The sequence below is a fragment of the Metarhizium brunneum genome, chromosome 1 (assembly GCF_013426205.1).
Source record: "Metarhizium brunneum chromosome 1, complete sequence".
In the NCBI taxonomy this organism is placed as follows: Eukaryota; Fungi; Ascomycota; class Sordariomycetes; order Hypocreales; family Clavicipitaceae; genus Metarhizium; species Metarhizium brunneum.
The window spans coordinates 8,007,747-8,024,399 of record NC_089422.1 but is presented as its reverse complement, the minus strand read 5'-3'; the positions used below and the strand labels follow the sequence as shown (position 1 = coordinate 8,024,399).

Sequence of the window (16,653 nt, the reverse complement as noted above, 5' to 3'; positions counted from 1 at the left end):
GGCGGGCAAAATGTCTGCAGTCTGCGAAAAAACAGACCCTCTTCAGGGTGTATTTGGCGGGCTTCCTGGCGCCAAGTTCGACGGTATGTGACGCTCATAATTCGAAGCGCTGCGCTTGATCAACTAACAAGGCCAAAAGACATCGTCGAATTGTGGCATGGCCACCGGACGCCAATCATTATCTGCGCACTAGTCGTTCTCGTCGTAATTCGAATCTATATCCACAAACTTGAAGAAGCAGAACCGTTGAGGGCGCTGCCGAAACAATTCGAAAAGAGGATTGAGCCCTTGAGCGCGAACAAGCTGCCAAGCGCTGTGAACTCCGAAAAGCCAGTCGCCAAGCCAAACGGGCCTAGGCGGATCAAGGGTGGCATCACCAAAAAGCCAGCAACGGAAGAAACGAAGGAATACGACAAGAGCCGACCTATTAAGATGATGGTATTCTTCTCCTCAGTCACGACCAAGACGGAGAAGATTGCGCAACAGTACTTGAGCACGTTGGAAAAATCGGTTGGTCAGCTCTCTCGCGGAACGGAGCGCCAGTTTCTAAAACCTGAGCTCCACGATCTGGCAGAGATCGATTTCGAGGACTTTTTTGTTAGCCCTGCCAAGACGGTCGAGGATGCCCATCTATTTTACCTATTCCTCATTCCCAGTTACAACATTGACACCATCAACGACACCCTCCTGCAGCATCTCGAAGAGACGCACCATGATTTTAGAATCGACACAGCACCTTTGGCAACCTTGCTGGGGTACTCCGTTTTTGGTTTTGGAGACAAGGAAGGCTGGCCCGATGAGGCAGACGGCTATTGCTTCCAAGCCAAAGAGTTGGATAGATGGATGTCCAAGTTGACTGGCCGCAAACGCGCATACCCAGTCGGCATGGGTGATATGAAGAGCGACCATGCTGAGCGGTTTGACGAGTGGTCATCGGGCGTGCAGGAAGTTATTGCCCATGTTGCAAGCAGCGGAACTCTAGGCGAAGGTGCTCCTGGCAGTGGTGATGCCATGGAAAGTGATGCTGAAGATGTGGCTGAGGACGATGATGGCGAGGTATTGATTGGAGAAGATATATCCGGTGACGACAGGGAATCTTCTCGACCTCTAGATGATGTGGAGGATTTGGGTCGCATGCTCCGAACATCGGACGGCAAGGGCACTGCCAATGGCAAGAAAGCGCCGCTTGCCGTTGACTTCACCTCATACGGTGCATCTTCTGCAAAGAAACGCACGCCAACAGCTCCCGTTATCAAGGAAATGGTCGCCAAGAATTCACCTACATATGCCGCCCTCACTAAACAAGGCTACTCAATCGTCGGCTCTCATTCAGGAGTCAAAATATGTCGCTGGACAAAGTCGGCGCTGCGCGGTCGAGGAAGCTGCTATAAGTACTCGCTATACGGCATCAACTCACACCAGTGCATGGAGACGACGCCTTCTCTATCCTGCTCCAACAAGTGTGTCTTTTGCTGGCGACACGGCACCAACCCCGTCGGGACCACATGGCGCTGGGTAGTCGACCCCCCTGAGATGATCTTCGAGGGCGTTAAAGAGAACCACTATAAGAAAATCAAGATGATGCGCGGCGTGCCGGGCGTACGAGCAGAGCGATATGCCGAGGCCCTCAAGATCCGCCACTGTGCACTCTCACTAGTAGGAGAACCCATCTTCTACCCTCATATCAACGAGTTCCTCGCCATGCTCCACGCAGAACGCATCTCCTCATTCCTAGTCTGCAACGCCCAACACCCCGACCAACTAGCGGCCCTCAAAGCCGTCACCCAGCTCTACGTCTCCATCGACGCCTCCAACAAAGATTCCCTCCGCAAAATCGACAGACCGCTCCACCGCGACTTCTGGGAACGTTTCCAACGCTGCCTGGACATTCTCCGAGAAAAACGATTCCGTCACCGCACCGTCTTCCGCCTCACCCTCGTCAAGGGCTTCAACGTAGAAGATGAGGCAGAAGGGTACGCGCAGCTCGTGGAGCGCGGACTCCCCTGCTTCGTCGAAGTCAAGGGCGTCACGTACTGCGGGACATCGACCTCTTCCAACGCCGGGCTGAGCATGTCCAACGTCCCGTTTTACTGGGAAGTTTGCGAATTCGTCAAGGCCCTCGAGGGGAGACTCAAGGCCAAGGGCTTAAAGTATGGCATTGCCGCGGAACACGCGCACAGCTGCTGTATTTTGCTTGCCAGCGAGCGCTTCTTGGTCAATGGCAAGTGGCACACGCATATCGATTATAAGCGCTTCTTTGAGCTGCTCGAGGAGAGGGGAGCGGATGGCGATTGGACGCCCGAGGATTACATGGGTGAGCCGACTCCTGAGTGGGCGTTGTGGGGGAATGGAGGCTTTGATCCGAGAGACGATCGAGTGGATAGGAAGGGGAGAAAGATTGAGAATATTGTGGTGCGAGAGGCGCCGCCGCCAGACAGCTGGTAAATAGCGTGCTTTGAATCAAGATTCAGTTCAAAGTATATAAACTTGCTGTGGTGACTGTTCACGAGGCGTAGGAAATCGATGCCCTTGATGTCCCATCACTTGGAAGCATGAAATTTTGGATCATAATATTTTCATGGAAAAACGCTACCTCAGCCTTCTCCCAGACGCCTTCCACCCCCCGTGGCGGCATTATTATACCGTCAACATCTGTTTACACAAGGCTCTATGCGCAGATAGAAGAGCGAAATTTATATATCGTACAACAAGGAGTTCGCAAAGCCTCCATTTCTCAGTCCATTTTTAATCTTGTTCTGTTTTTTTTTTCACGTCCTGACACCCCTGGCGTTGGTGACAGGGAGGGGTGAACGGAATAATAAGGGATTGTATGCGGTATTGCATTAGGTCAGAGTAGAGACCACTGAGTTCTCCACGCCTTTAGGTGTCCTGCCCCGACAGAGCATGGTGAAGGGACAGATCTGATTAGTCGAGGCCAACGTTGGGGATATCACCGAGGTTGATGCCGCCGGGGGAACGAGTGCGGATGTCGAGGCTGGAGTCGTATGCGATCATCTCGGCGAGGATGTCTAATATAGGCTGCAGAATTGGAGTTAGATTTCCATAGCCTTTGTTGGTTGAGAGAATGGAAGCCGGATGCGTACCTTGGGGACGGTGCTATCATAGATCTTAATCAGGTCACCCGGGGCAGGGTAGACCTTGAGACCCTTGTAGAAGGCAAGAGCGGACTCAACGGCCTTGGTTGCTACATGACTGTTAGCTTGGAAAAGTAATGAAAACGATGGCATCCAAGATTGATGACACGGGGAAAGTTGTCGAGGGCGGGTAAAAGCTTACGATCCGAGCTCAGCATCTCCCCGGACATGACCTGCTCGTTGAAGTAGGCCTCGCGCTCCTCGACACCGGTCGGGAATCCCTCCTCCTTGGCCTCGTCAACCTGAGCTTTGATGGCATCTCGTTGAGCGCGCGTCGAAGCTTCAGCCTCCTCCTTCTCGGCGCGAACCTGCCGGCGCTCGTTTCTTCTCAGATCTCGGCGGAACTCGGCCTGGCTACGTCGGCGGTAGTCGAAGTAGACGGCATAAGCTACAGAGCAGAAAAGGGTCATTTGTCAGCAATCCAGTACTTCTATCCTGCAGGTCTGATTTGGAGACATGTTATGTTTTGTAGAGTAACAGTATAAACAGTGCTACGTACTGACGATAGCTGCGGCGGCGGTTGCGACGGTGGCCGTCACTACGGTTGACGTTTGGACCATTTTTGCCAAAGGGGATGTAAAGCCGTTGAAGCTAAACGGGGCCAAAGCTTGTGATGAAGTAGAAGAAAAAAGTGGCGAGTCTCAGGACCGACGATAGGTGGTCGAATAGGCGATGGGTGGAAAAGCCGTTGCTCAAGATTGATCTGTAGATGGGTGGATTGGATTGCGGTTTGGCGAGCAAAGGAGTGGTCAAAGTCGATAGACGTCTGGTCTGCAGCTGTAAGTCGTGCCGTCAATCAGAAGCCGAACCAATTTTTTTTGACGACATTTAGCCATGGGCTACCAAGTCGCCTGCGGGTGCTCCATCCTCCATCCAGGCAGTTGAGTGGCCTGCAGATTCCGGATCATCGATTCCGCGCGCCGGAAGAACGCCGGCTCAATGGGAGCTCCTTTTGAACAGTGGCTCGCTTGTAAGCGTAAGTAGGGAGTCTCGGGGAGTTTGGAAGCTCCCAGGTGCCATGTCATTGGCGGTAGTAGTACTACTCAAGTGCTAACACCAACCAGCATCTGCGCCAGCCAACAGGTCTGGTGGGACATTTGGGACATCCGGAGTCTCCAACTCAATCCACCTCAGACACAACCACCATCTCCTCCTCCATCACCTGCCGTGGGGAAAGCTGGCACTTTCTCTCTTTCCAATCCTTTATACCACCGCGTGCTTAGTCTGTGCAGCTGCCCATCATGTCGGAAGAACGCAGTAAGATATCGCTTCGCAGCGGGAAGAAGCGCAGACCATCTCGCCCAACCATCAGCGCTCCCAGGCAGATATCAAGTCCTATGCCACAGGACAGCCCCCTTGGGGGCGCGCCGCCTCTAGTTCCTGAGGCAGTTCCTAGACCACGACTGCGACCGCCGCCTATTGCTGGTGGAAAGGTAGTGTTTACTTTGACATACATGCCATTGACTCTACAACATGTTGCATGAACTGTGGACTGACTTGCGCAGACGTCTGATCTAGTAAAACAACGGTACTCTACCCGGTTCAACAACCTGCCCACGGATTTCGACCCCTCGGCTCCTCCACTCCCTGCCGTGCCTCCTATTCCCCAATATGATAAGAGGGAGCCTCAGAGACCCGCGCCGTCACGGGCAGGTGCAGCGCCAGTAATCGACATCAAGGCCCTTCGAGACCCCAATCTCGTCCCTGATCAGTACGTGTCAGCCGTCTTGGGAGACGCCACCGACGACCAAATTCGTGATTTTGAAGTCGCTCTCCGCAAGCTCAAGGGCCGTGCTGCCACGGATTTGCAGCAGAACCTCATGCAGAACCGTACCCAGTTCATCAAGATTAGTAAAGAGGCCGAGAAACTAAAGGGCGAGATGCGGGCGCTACGAAACTTGATGGCAGAGCTCAAGACCAACACAACTGCCCTTCGAGCCGCCTCCATAAAGAGTGACGAGCCGGCCACCATACCTGGCAGTGGCCCCTCGGGCATGAGCAAGCGAGACAAGCGAAGCTCCGTTGCCGATAGAAGCGCGTTGTGGAATTCGCAAATGCAGGCCTTGTATAAGAATGTGGAGGGCTCGCAGAAGTTTCTCCCCAATGCTGTAGGTCGTCACGTTGTCCAGAATGCCGGTTCCTGGGTAGAGTTGGATAACGCCACATACAAATCTCGACGAGCCATGCAAATCTTCCTACTCAACGACCACCTTCTCGTTGCGTCCCGCAAGAAGAGAAAAGTTGACGCACCCGCCGATGCTCGTGGTCCAATGATCAAACTAGTGGCTGACCGATGCTGGTCTCTTCTGGACATTGAGGTCGTAGACATGCCTGGGACAGCCGAATCATCCGGAGGCAGGAACAAACTTGCCGACGCCATCATGATCCGAGGTGGTGGCCAAGAATCTTTCATCTATCGAACAGAGAAACATGAGGGCGACGAGAAGAAGACATTGCTTCTAAATGTGCGAAAGGCGGTTGAGGAGCTGCGAAAGGGTCTGCAGTCAGAGATGGAAGCCAACAACAAGGCCAGGGAGACCATAAACTACTTTGCGTCTAGAGATCCTGGCTTATTGCAGAAGACGGAACTTTTGGAGACGTTGTCGGATATCAAGGACATGCTCATCGAAGTCGATGGCAAACAACAGAATCTTCGATGGGTGGAGGGTCAGATGGACGAGCTGGACATTGACATTGCCCTCCAGAAATTCGAACCTGCTGTTGCCCGCGTTGAAAAGCTCAAGAGCCTCGCCCGTGGCCTCCGAAGCAATTTGGTTGCGCAAGACTTTATTAACTTCAAGGTTGAGGAGCGATGCGGTAGACTTGCTGTCCTTATCATTCGGGAGCTGGAGTCAAAGCACAAGTCGCAAATAAAGACCAAAGAGAGAGTGGGCTGGCTGACTATTCTTGGCTTTGATGACAGAGCCCGAGAGGCTTATCTTAATGCCCGCACGGGGCTTATCCGCAAGAGAGCCAGGTAAGGATGCTTCATTCCACACATCTTGTTCCCTCTTCGAACCAAGGCGCTAACGACTTGTAGACAATGCATTTTCCAAGGCGATCTCCACTTGTACATTTGGCAGTTGTCCTTTGTGTACTTTACTATTATTCACAACACGGTTCAGACGTTCCAGAGCTGCTTCCCTCCTCCAATGATGAGTGCCTGCGTGAAGTGGGCCAAGGAGGAGGTGGAAGCGTTCAATGTGATTCTGTCTCGACAACTCAGTAGTACCGAGCGTGGTGGACAGGTTTGGACACAGTGCATGGACAGGGCCAAGGAACATGCCCAAAAACTGTCGGATGTTGGGCTGGACTTCAGGAACTTGGTAGGACACGATGTTGGACCATCTGCTCAGACGGCTGCCGAGGTGCCGGGGCCTTCTGCTGTTGGGCTAGGACTAGCTTAGTCTTGTCGATTGCACGGTGTTGATTGAATTCTTAATAGCAGACGACGGTGCGAGTAGGACTTCCAGGGGACAGTGGTGACGAGCAAGCCGTGGTTCAACTCGGTCAAGGAGGATCGGGGACATAAAGTCTGTGTTGAGACGTATTGGTTCACGGACAATTAGCCACTAGTAGCATGATACAATGTCTCAATCAACTTTCAATGTGGCGTTTACGCTCGCCCCTCGCCATCATCAGTCCGCATCTGGAAGGCTCTTTCTGTTTCGTCAAGCTTCTGCTGGTGACTTCTGGGTGTATTTGTATAGGGTAGGCCATATTTGTGGCGGTGGCAAGCTCCGCGATGAGATTGGCAAGGACATGTGGAAGGGGCAGGCGTGTGGACCCACCCAGCCTTGTGCTGACACTGCTGAGGCTGGAGGCTGGAGGCTGCCGGCCAAGCTGGGCCAAAGCTGGAGAAAGCACCCCCTCCTGAGTCCCGGGTTCTGGCTGCACAGACTGCTTGGCTGCAATGTCTGACGACCGACACCAAACAACTTCCATCTCCCACTGTTTTGCACCATCCCTGCCCATCCGCGCGACAACTCACTCCCACGAACACACCAAAAGGCAAACGAAATCTTCCCATTGACGAACCGCTTCACAGCTCTGCCTGCGGCCATCGCATCACGCATCAGACCTTGACGGCCCTTGACCACTTGAGCTCGCCCACAGCATCGTCCGTTCCCGCTCTGTTGCCAGGAACCGTCGTCTGGTCTGAGCATTCGAGTCTTTCTCCCTGCCTCGCTGCCCCACCGATTGCGACCCAGCCGTGACCTCAACGTCATTTCTCCCACCTTTATCAACCCCCAACTCGACACGCGGCACCTCGAGTAGAGCCGCATCGTAGAATCATGGATACAAACATGGAGGACGTCGGCAGGGCGCCCGCCGATGTGTCACCCGTCGCCAACGAGCCTGCCACCATCCCCACGCTCGACGGCTGGATCGAGAGTTTGATGAACTGCAAGCAGCTGGCTGAGGCTGATGTCCAGAGACTCTGCGACAAGGTGAGCAACATCGAAGAATTCAAAGAGGTGCTGGCCATGGTCTTCGGCTTTGTCCAGTGTTTGGCCTCCATCCTGCCCGACCCTCTGTTCATGCTCGGAGCCATACTCTTACTCTTGTCTTGGTCTCGTCGATCCAGGCCTGGACGGCTTCAATGGAACCTCCTTTTTTGCTAATGATATTTTGTTTTGCAACGCAACAGGCAAGAGAAGTTTTACAGGAGGAGTCGAATGTCCAGCCAGTGGTACGTATGACCTCATTTTACGACGTCACGCGAGAGACGGCACGGGGAATGGGTTCTGACATGATCTCTTTAGAAATGCCCCGTCACAGTCTGCGGTGATATCCACGGTCAGTTCCACGACTTGATGGAGCTGTTCAAGATTGGCGGCCCCAATCCAGACACAAACTACCTCTTCATGGGTGAGTATTTTCACCTGCCGCCAAGGTCTCAAAATACCCTTTTTCGGTTTCTCAAATGCCAACCTCGATCTAGGTGATTACGTTGACAGAGGCTACTACTCGGTCGAGACCGTCACTTTGCTTGTAGCCCTCAAAATCCGATACCCTCAGCGAATCACCATTCTCCGGGGAAATCACGAGTCTCGGCAGATTACCCAAGTCTACGGCTTCTACGACGAGTGCCTCCGAAAATACGGCAACGCCAATGTCTGGAAGTACTTCACAGACCTCTTCGACTACCTTCCCCTCACCGCCCTCATCGACAACCAGATCTTTTGTCTCCACGGTGGTCTGTCGCCTAGCATCGATACCTTGGATAACATCAGAGCTCTTGACCGAATTCAGGAGGTTCCCCACGAAGGCCCTATGTGCGACCTTTTGTGGTCGGACCCTGATGACCGTTGTGGTTGGGGTATTTCCCCTCGTGGTGCGGGCTATACTTTTGGACAGGATATTTCAGAGGCCTTCAACCATAACAACGGTCTGACGTTGATTGCACGAGCCCACCAGCTGGTGATGGAAGGCTATAACTGGTCACAGGACCGGAATGTGGTGACTATTTTTTCAGGTGCGTCGACTTGTTCAGCATAACTTGGTCCGTTTGGAATACAGCTTTGTTGACTGATTTTGTGATTAGCTCCCAACTACTGCTACCGATGTGGCAACCAAGCAGCCATTATGGAAATTGATGAGCACTTAAAATACACATTGTATGTATCTTACCGCAAAAAGGATGAGAAAAAAAAACAAGCAACATCAGACTGGATATTAACCATGTGCAGCTTGCAATTCGACCCATGCCCAAGAGCAGGAGAACCAATGGTCTCCAGACGTATGTTATGGTCAATTCTACCCTGCCACGACACTTGGCTAACTAAATGCAGGTACACCCGACTACTTCCTCTAATCATGTCGCTATTTGAAACACCGAACACACTTGCATTGGCCGGTTCATGTTGTGGAAACAATAGACGAGGTGGAGCAGGTGCAACTGAGTGTCCCGAAGATGTATTATTAATCTTGATGCCACAATCTACGGGACGGGGAAACGCCGCCATGACGAGATTTCATGGATTTCATGCATGTGGGATGGGGCGTCAATGTGATGCCCTGTAGCAGCTGGATGATGCCGGATTCTGCCGTGGTAGGTCCGCACGGTCCTTGATAGAGTCAAAAGACCGGAAGGGGAGGAAATACAAAAGAAAAAAGAAGAGAAAAATACAGAGATGTTAAAATTGCCGAGGAAATACCCCCCAAGAACAATAGCTTTGCCTTTTACTGAGATGGTTCTCTCAGTATATTTATTGTGGTTCTGGGTAATTGTTCCCTTGACGTGTTATTATGAAAGTGAGCGTTCTTGTGAGATGGTTTATAGGAAAATCTATATGGTGCAGTCGGGTTTTGGTAAGATTCTCATTGCTCCTTGAGGAGCAGGGCCAATTATGTCCCGTGTCTTGCGAACCCCTTTCTACCATGGTCGCTAAATGCATTAACAAAAAAATAAGAGTATGTACGTTGCGTCTGTGATGTACTCAGCCACACTCCCCGCTTTGTCCATCTACACAGTATCCCGTGTCTCCTTGTCCTCCTTGTCCTCGTCGTCCGTCTCGGTCCTCGGCCGTTTCCCGTCGGCAGCCACATGACCGGCCCCCCCCTCGACGCCCTTGGAGTAGTGGCCCGGCTCGCTGGCGCCGTTGGGCACATGGAACCGCAGGTCGAACCGGCTCAGGGCATAGGTGAAGACGACAATGGCCTCAATGGTGTAGTTGACACAGTAGTAGGCGGCCTTGTGGTGGAACCAGGCCGGGTTGCTCGCGGGCCGCCGCACGTAGGCGACTCCGGCGCGGAAGCCGGCGCCAAAGGCCAGCAGGGTCGCGGTGAAGAGCACGAGGAGGACGCGGGAGCGCATGCGGCCCCTCGTGCCAAAGTGGTCGACGGGCCCGTGGCGCGGCAGCAGCACGGCGAGGGCGACGATGGGGATGGGCAGGAAGGCGAGGACGGCGAGGAAGGTGACGGCGAAGAGCTGGATGTCGCGCAGCTGCGAGCGGACGTGGGCGTCGAGGGTGTAGAAGCCGTAGACGGTGGAGACGATGACCATGACGAGCAGGGCGGCGACGGCGGCGTAGAGGAGCTTGAAGGCCAGGGAGGCGGGCTTGCTCCAGCCGACACGGGGCTGGTGGGCGCGCAGGATGCGCTGGGAGAGCACCAGGTTGACGATGAAGAGGAGCAGCACGCCGGCGTTGGTGAGGATGGTGGCGGCGATGGCGATGGACACGTCGTGCGGGTAGTTGGCCCAGACGATGCGCATGACGTTGGCGCTGATGCGGGCCATGGAGAAGCCGAAGAGGAGGCCCGAGAGGACGAACTTGTGCCCGCGGCGCCGGTTGCGCTGGAAGATGATCATGTTGAGGGCTGCCGAGGCGGCGAAGAGGGCGATGAAGACGGATGAGAGGGGCGTGTCGACCGAGTTTGTGGGCGCGCCGCCGAGGCTGGCGCCCTGAGGGGGGTAGGGGGGCCCCTGCGGAGGAGGGTTAGCAATTTTGTAACGGTGGTGATGGTGATGATGGCGGTTCTTGGTGTTGCTGATGGTTTGATGGGGAGGGTACCATTTCTTGGAGCTGTTGGGTGGACAAGGTCCCCTGTGGCGATGGCTGGGCTGACATGATGAATGTAGTGATGTCTTTTGCGAATTATTCATCTGTCGGCTTTGTATCGGGCGGTTCGTGAGGCGGCGTTGGGTATAATCACACTCTACACTGCATGTACCTGGTATGCATGGTCCAAATGGGAAAAGGGGGGGGGGGGACAGTCAAGGTATAAGTATGACATGCTCACGTCCGCTAGATCAGGGCCGCCAAACAGAATCCACGATAAAAATATCACAGACGACATGGCCAGGGCGGGCCGCGAGACTGTCTCAGCGTGCATTACGGAGCACAAGCGCAATGTCCAGATGTCGAGTGTCATGGTTCCAACTTCCCCATCGGCGCTCGCGCGTTTGGAGATGCCGATGTGTCGGGTGGGTGGAGCCGCTATTGCTCCGTGCGTGCACCAGCTCCGGCACTCTTTTCGCGGGATTCGACCTTGGTTAGGCCCGGCGTAGCTAGCGGATTTTGTCAAATATCAATCAGACTGCATCTACCTAGTAAAGGCTCTGCGCTCTCAAGTCAAATCTGTCTCGGCATATGCCAGCCCGCTCTGGATTGTCTATTCCCGCGATTCTCGGCCTTGGCAATCTGCCTCGCAAACAGGATATTTGCCATGGACGCAGCAACTTGGATGTTTTGAATAATTACCTTTGTTATCGTAGAGTATTCACCTCCAACAACCCGGCCCGGCCCGTCCAGCCAGTGGGACTTTGGTATTACTATATGGCACATCGTGCTCTCTCTCTCTCTCTCTCTCTCTCTCTCTCTCTTTCTCTCTCTAAAAAAAAAAAAAAAAGGAAACGCGACAAGGATAAGCCAATAAACGGGCAATTGTGGTTCTGCCACTGAAGTCAAATGTGCGGAGTGCTTCTGAGGGGCTTCAGTTTAGGCACCCGAATTGCCTATTCCTCGGGGAAGGGCTTCGCGTTCCTGGTGTGATATACCGTCATCCGGCTCAGGCCCCATGAACTCACGCCTATTACGCCGTACCTCGTTATTCGCAACCGAGGGAGCCCCATGTAACGTCGGCCCAGTCATTCTCATGGGATCATCAATCCTCTCCAAGCTTAGACTCGATTTTATGTCTAGCTCAGGGAACCAGCACGTCGGCCACAGACATCGGAGGGTCGGCGGTTCAGAAATGCGAGCACCGATCCGACGCCAAAGCTGCTTAATTTCTATGGGTCCGTCCGACTCGCGCATAAACTGGCTTACGTGAGCTGCGTTGTTGACCGCGAAAGTCTGCAGCCCTTGAGCTGTCGAGCTGGAGAAGCCCTTCTTCCCAACGCTGACTGTCTCTGGCTTGAGTGATTCGGCTTGACACCAGTTTCATCTTTACCGGGCGGACCAAGGTGGCGCTTGGCAGAGTGCCGTTCTACCATTAAGCTCAGCTACCACTGCGTAATGGGTACTTTTGTACAGCGGTTGGGCTGTGCTGCCAGAGAGCCCTTGGCAATCTCATCTGGACGGACGCGTTCTCAACTTGTTCGTCGAGATGGAAGATGGTGCCGGTGCAAAACTCATCGAAGCAGCCCGCAAATCCGCAACTCGCTTCGCAAATCGTCATCGGATGTGTTATAAATCGTACTTTGGCTGATGTATTGCCCTGGTGACAGCGTCAGCCAGTCTTCTGTGCACATTAATACAAGTACTACCCAGAATTAGCTAGGAGCCCATCTACTTGGTCCGGAAGATCGACCAAACTACCGACTTCATTCAAGGCGTGACGGGAGACTCGGCAACTTTCACAATGGCAACATCTCTGCTTGCCTAGACTGATAGTCTTTCATGCCTTGTGCGAAGCTGCCGTCAATTGAGGACTACCGGGCGACAGAACTGGAACACACCGGTTTCTAACTTGGCGTAGGTGCGTTCATGTTGTGAGGCTAGGATGAAATAGTCTTTTGCCCACTGTTTCCGCATGTTAGAGTTTTGGATATATACTTTAGGGACGAAGGTGGAATGGAAATTGCGGACTTGGGTTTCCAAGCCGTCTCTAGCCCTGGATACAGGAGTCTCTCAAGAGGTGGGTGAAGGTATCTTCTAACGCTGTGATATTCTTGTATCTTGAGACAAGGACGACTGCTTTGGTGCTGACAAATGGCAACTATGAATGGAGTCGGACTTTATGTTATCCTACCAGGGTCATCAGAATAATACACTACCCAAGATTTTTGCGATTTATAGGATCCAATGCGTTGATGGCGGGCGGATTTACGGTGTTTGGACTGGAGACAAAACCCCGACCTGGATGTACGGAGCATATCAGGGGCATTCGTTAAGTTCTTTTGGCTCCTTTGCTGCCAGATCTCCTGTGTGAGCTTGTTAATTCACACTAATCCGTAACATGTGATTGTCTGAGAGACCACGCATAGCGTCATTGATCGGTAACCAATGGCCATTGACATCAAGAGTAAACGTTACTAGGATCTTATGCGATGGTATATAGGTAGGCTCCAGCTGAGCATTGTACGAGGCTAGTTGGCGAGCGATATCGTGAATTTCGGTATTTCCCACTATCTGCCAACCTCTGGGAACCGACTGTTGGCAGCAGTTAAGGCGATGGAATAGCTAAAATAAATCAATGAGCTTTTGTCAATTGTCCGCAATGAGGGAACAACAGTGTGAGACTACCGAGAAACAGTCGTCCCGAGCTCCGCCTCAAAGCACACTAAGTATAAATAGATTGCTCCGATGGTTCTGAATACTGGTGGGCGGGCGTGTTGATTCGTGAACCCTTTCTCCTGTCAAGTGTCTGTCGAATATCGCAACTGAGTACTAGTAATACGGGCGGCTGAGCAACAATAAGGGGCCAGATATCGCCTGCGGCCGCAATACTATGTAAGGCCTTGTGGTGGCACTGGTGGCGGCGCCTCGTTCATGGCGGCGCCCAAATATCTTGTATTGGATGTACAATACGACAATGACTGTGACAAATGTATCCTCATTTTGACTACTAGTATTCCATACTCCGTGCGGACTACCGAGTGCAGAGGACGCACGGTATTTTTGCAATAGTGTGAGATGTTTCTGAGCAACCTGCTAGTCACTCAGCTCGTCTTGTCTTGTGACAGCCATATCATACCACTGAGTCAAGAAGTAGGGAAGGCCCTTACGTCAAAAATTTGGAGTCTTCCCCACATACTTCTGTATACTTGAAACAATCTTTTTGCAACAACGAAATTACCGAGACATAGAACCCAAGAAATGAGACAAAATGTGAGATACTCGGTAAAACATTAGCGGGTTGAGTCGCTGAACGCGGGGAGCGTTGTTCAAGCTGAGGCGGCAACATACATACGTACTAATTGAATTGTTTGGGCTTGCTTTTTCTTTTCCCGCCATGTTTGGAAGCTACGAAATTTGGACATTCTTATCTTGCTCGAATGTTAATTGGCATCGAATACGGAACAGTTGCTCCATGTTCGGCGTACCAAGAGTCTAATCATGACAATGTGAACAGACTGAGCATGATGTAGACGGGAGCTGTTTTAGAATGCGCAGAGCCACGTGGAAACTGCCTATATCCGGCGCTAGTAGTAACGGCAGCTGTGGCCTGGAGTTGACAAAAGACAGGACCCAAAATAAGTTTTCGGGTATTGTGGCGTTTCATTGGCAGTGCCGTCATGGGTGGTGACATTGCGACAACACACAAACTGAACTTCGGTATCGTAGGCGCCGGAACTGGAAACATACAATGCGATATGATTGCAGATCGATGCGACTGAGTATCTGTCGGAGTCGCCAATCACGGTCCACGGTCCTTGCTTTGATGCACCAGTTCCAAGTAAAATTACGCCTCTGGCGCGACTGGGTTCTGGGTTTTGCTGCACGTAGAATGAGTATACGGAGTACATAACACATTTCTTTGGCTGTGCCATGGTAATAGCTACCTACCTAGCCTATGCAAGTAGCTAGCGAACACAGCATGTCCTGAGGGTTCCAAGAAAGAAGAAACCCAAGGGACCCTTACCCTTACCAAGTGGCACCACAGTGACTGATTTGTTTTTTGTCCAGAGTCGCGTCTTTTCAGTAAAACTTGCTGTTGCTCTTCTTGTTGTCTTCCATTTGACCTGCATTTCTACCCCTGGCTCATACCCCCGTCTATTCCTGCGTGTCCCCTGTTCCGCAAAATTGCACAGGGCACGACAGACGTCGAATGGCTCCATTTGGCATCCGCTTTGCGTGTTTGCTTGCAGTCTAGGAACGGGCTAATTCTTCTTAGCGCCAAATAACCTGACGAAGCCTTCGCGAGCCGTTCCTGATCCAGTGCCAAACGATCCCCGGGCGAATCGGTCGGTTGAGGCGGTTCATGGAACAAAACACCAGGCAGTACTAGTGCGCCGTACTCCGTACAGAGTAAGTATTCCATATCACAGACAGAGGCCAGGATGCATAAGGCGCGTTGCGCCCATGTCAGGTACGCGCGACGTCTCAGCCAGGTAGTGTTTGCTGCAGGGCGCCTGTCGTCTGCTGCAAGGTGAGCAAATTGTCCTCCGCTCAGATACGGAGTACTACTAGTTACTAGTACATGGCTGGCTGCATGGCACCAAAGACATGAATGACCATGGCAGCTTGCGTGTGTCGGTTGTCGCGCAACCAGGTTGACAGGCTTTTCCCGTTACGGTGGCGCTGATCGTTCATCAATCAGTGCGAGGGATATTGGATGACGGTTGCATAGCCTGACGCCTCTTGGTTGTAGACGCAGGGGTCTGACTGGATTGACCCATTTTGGCTTGGGTTTGACAAGGGGCGGCGGACCTGACGAAACAAAAACAGAATGCAGCAGGGCGGAACGACGAGAAAGGCACAATGTGAATGTGACATGGATAATGACGGCTAGTAATGTTACGAGGGATAACAACAAGTGTGAGCAGGTGGTGAGGAGCGAGGAACAGGAGTGAGAAGGTGGAGCGAGGAGGAGTGAGGAGCACGCAGGCATGGGGTTTTTTTTTGCGTGCAGGAAGGAGACGAGGCATCGCGGTTGCCCTTTTGGCATTTGGGGAGCCTGAGCCTGAGCCTGAGCCTGCATGTGAGTCTGAGAGTCTGAGAGTCCGAGAGTCTCGTCTGAGTCTGGCTGCCGCTGGCTGCGTCCCCTTTGGTCGGCAAAACACCACGCGCTACACTCCCCCAGCTGCCGCACCACTCCTCCAGAGCCTCTGTGCGCACACCCTCATGCTCTCCTCCTTTCTTTCGTTTCTCCTCCTTCCCTCTGTTCTGTATTCGCAGCCCATCGTGTTGGTTTTTTGGCCCCGCTGCTGGTTCTTCAACGTCTCGTCGGGCTTTGCGCTTTGTATTCTCTTTTGTGGGATCCAAGGCGCCGAGTCACGACTCACGACTCCGTCTCCTAATTAGAACAACCCTACCTACCTAGGTGCTTCGGCTTCGGCTTCTTTGACTTCACGGCGATATCCTTTCTCTCCGCCTGCGGTCCGCGATCCTTCGTTCGACAGCTGTTGCTGTTGCCATCGTCATCGTCCAACGCCTGGCTTTCAATCGCCGCCCAATTCCTTCGCCTTGGTTTAGCGCCTGCCGCTCGTTACAATTTCAACCCGAGATTTCCATCTATCTCGACGACGTTCCTTCCCACATAGGACAATTGCGCCTTTAATGTCTATTCTTCTCTGCGATCTGCGACCTGCAACCTACGGCCTTTAATCCTCAATCGATCCTTCCTTGCTTTTGCTGGACTGAGAGTTCGCATTCTGCTGCTATCAATTCTCTTCTCAGCCTGTCCAATTTCGAATCCCGCAGTATTGGATTTGCATTCTGGGTTTTAGCCGTCATTAAAATCAAAGCAAAGATACCGAACAAAGCTCGACTACGGATTGAACCGATTTCTTTCATGCTGTGGCCCTCTCTTTTTGGTTAGGATATCCATCGACACAGCATTTATCCACCAATTACTTCGTTACTGCTATCCGCCGGCATCACCGCTT

General features: G+C 52.7%; 5 protein-coding genes across 5 annotated transcripts; 3 read left to right on the top strand and 2 right to left on the bottom strand.

Annotated features, from left to right (window-relative positions):
• Positions 1–10: 10 nt before the first annotated feature.
• Positions 11–2,445, top strand: TYW1 (S-adenosyl-L-methionine-dependent tRNA 4-demethylwyosine synthase; the record flags this gene model as incomplete). The annotated part of the gene is made up of 2 exons (XM_014692657.1): positions 11–83; positions 140–2,445. 2 exons carry the CDS (start codon positions 11–13, stop codon positions 2,443–2,445), a joined length of 2,379 nt encoding a protein of 792 aa, XP_014548143.1.
• Positions 2,446–2,925: 480 nt separating this feature from the next.
• tom20 (Mitochondrial import receptor subunit tom20) lies at positions 2,926–3,715 on the bottom strand (the record flags this gene model as incomplete). The annotated part of the gene is made up of 4 exons (XM_014692658.1): positions 2,926–3,039; positions 3,105–3,205; positions 3,298–3,543; positions 3,655–3,715. The coding sequence occupies 4 exons, from the start codon at positions 3,713–3,715 to the stop codon at positions 2,926–2,928; spliced, it is 522 nt and encodes a 173-aa protein (XP_014548144.1).
• Positions 3,716–4,396: 681 nt separating this feature from the next.
• exo84 (Exocyst complex component exo84) lies at positions 4,397–6,562 on the top strand (the record flags this gene model as incomplete). The annotated part of the gene is made up of 3 exons (XM_014692659.1): positions 4,397–4,588; positions 4,661–6,132; positions 6,196–6,562. The coding sequence occupies 3 exons, from the start codon at positions 4,397–4,399 to the stop codon at positions 6,560–6,562; spliced, it is 2,031 nt and encodes a 676-aa protein (XP_014548145.1).
• Positions 6,563–7,450: 888 nt separating this feature from the next.
• Positions 7,451–8,973, top strand: pph-1 (Serine/threonine-protein phosphatase PP2A catalytic subunit; the record flags this gene model as incomplete). The annotated part of the gene is made up of 7 exons (XM_066129938.1): positions 7,451–7,728; positions 7,807–7,852; positions 7,922–8,027; positions 8,101–8,634; positions 8,704–8,776; positions 8,849–8,898; positions 8,951–8,973. 7 exons carry the CDS (start codon positions 7,451–7,453, stop codon positions 8,971–8,973), a joined length of 1,110 nt encoding a protein of 369 aa, XP_065985939.1.
• A 651-nt stretch (positions 8,974–9,624) lies between these two features.
• On the bottom strand, positions 9,625–10,729 carry G6M90_00g024340 (uncharacterized protein; the record flags this gene model as incomplete). Its single annotated transcript, XM_014692661.1, has 2 exons — positions 9,625–10,584; positions 10,673–10,729. 2 exons carry the CDS (start codon positions 10,727–10,729, stop codon positions 9,625–9,627), a joined length of 1,017 nt encoding a protein of 338 aa, XP_014548147.1.
• Positions 10,730–16,653: the final 5,924 nt, after the last annotated feature.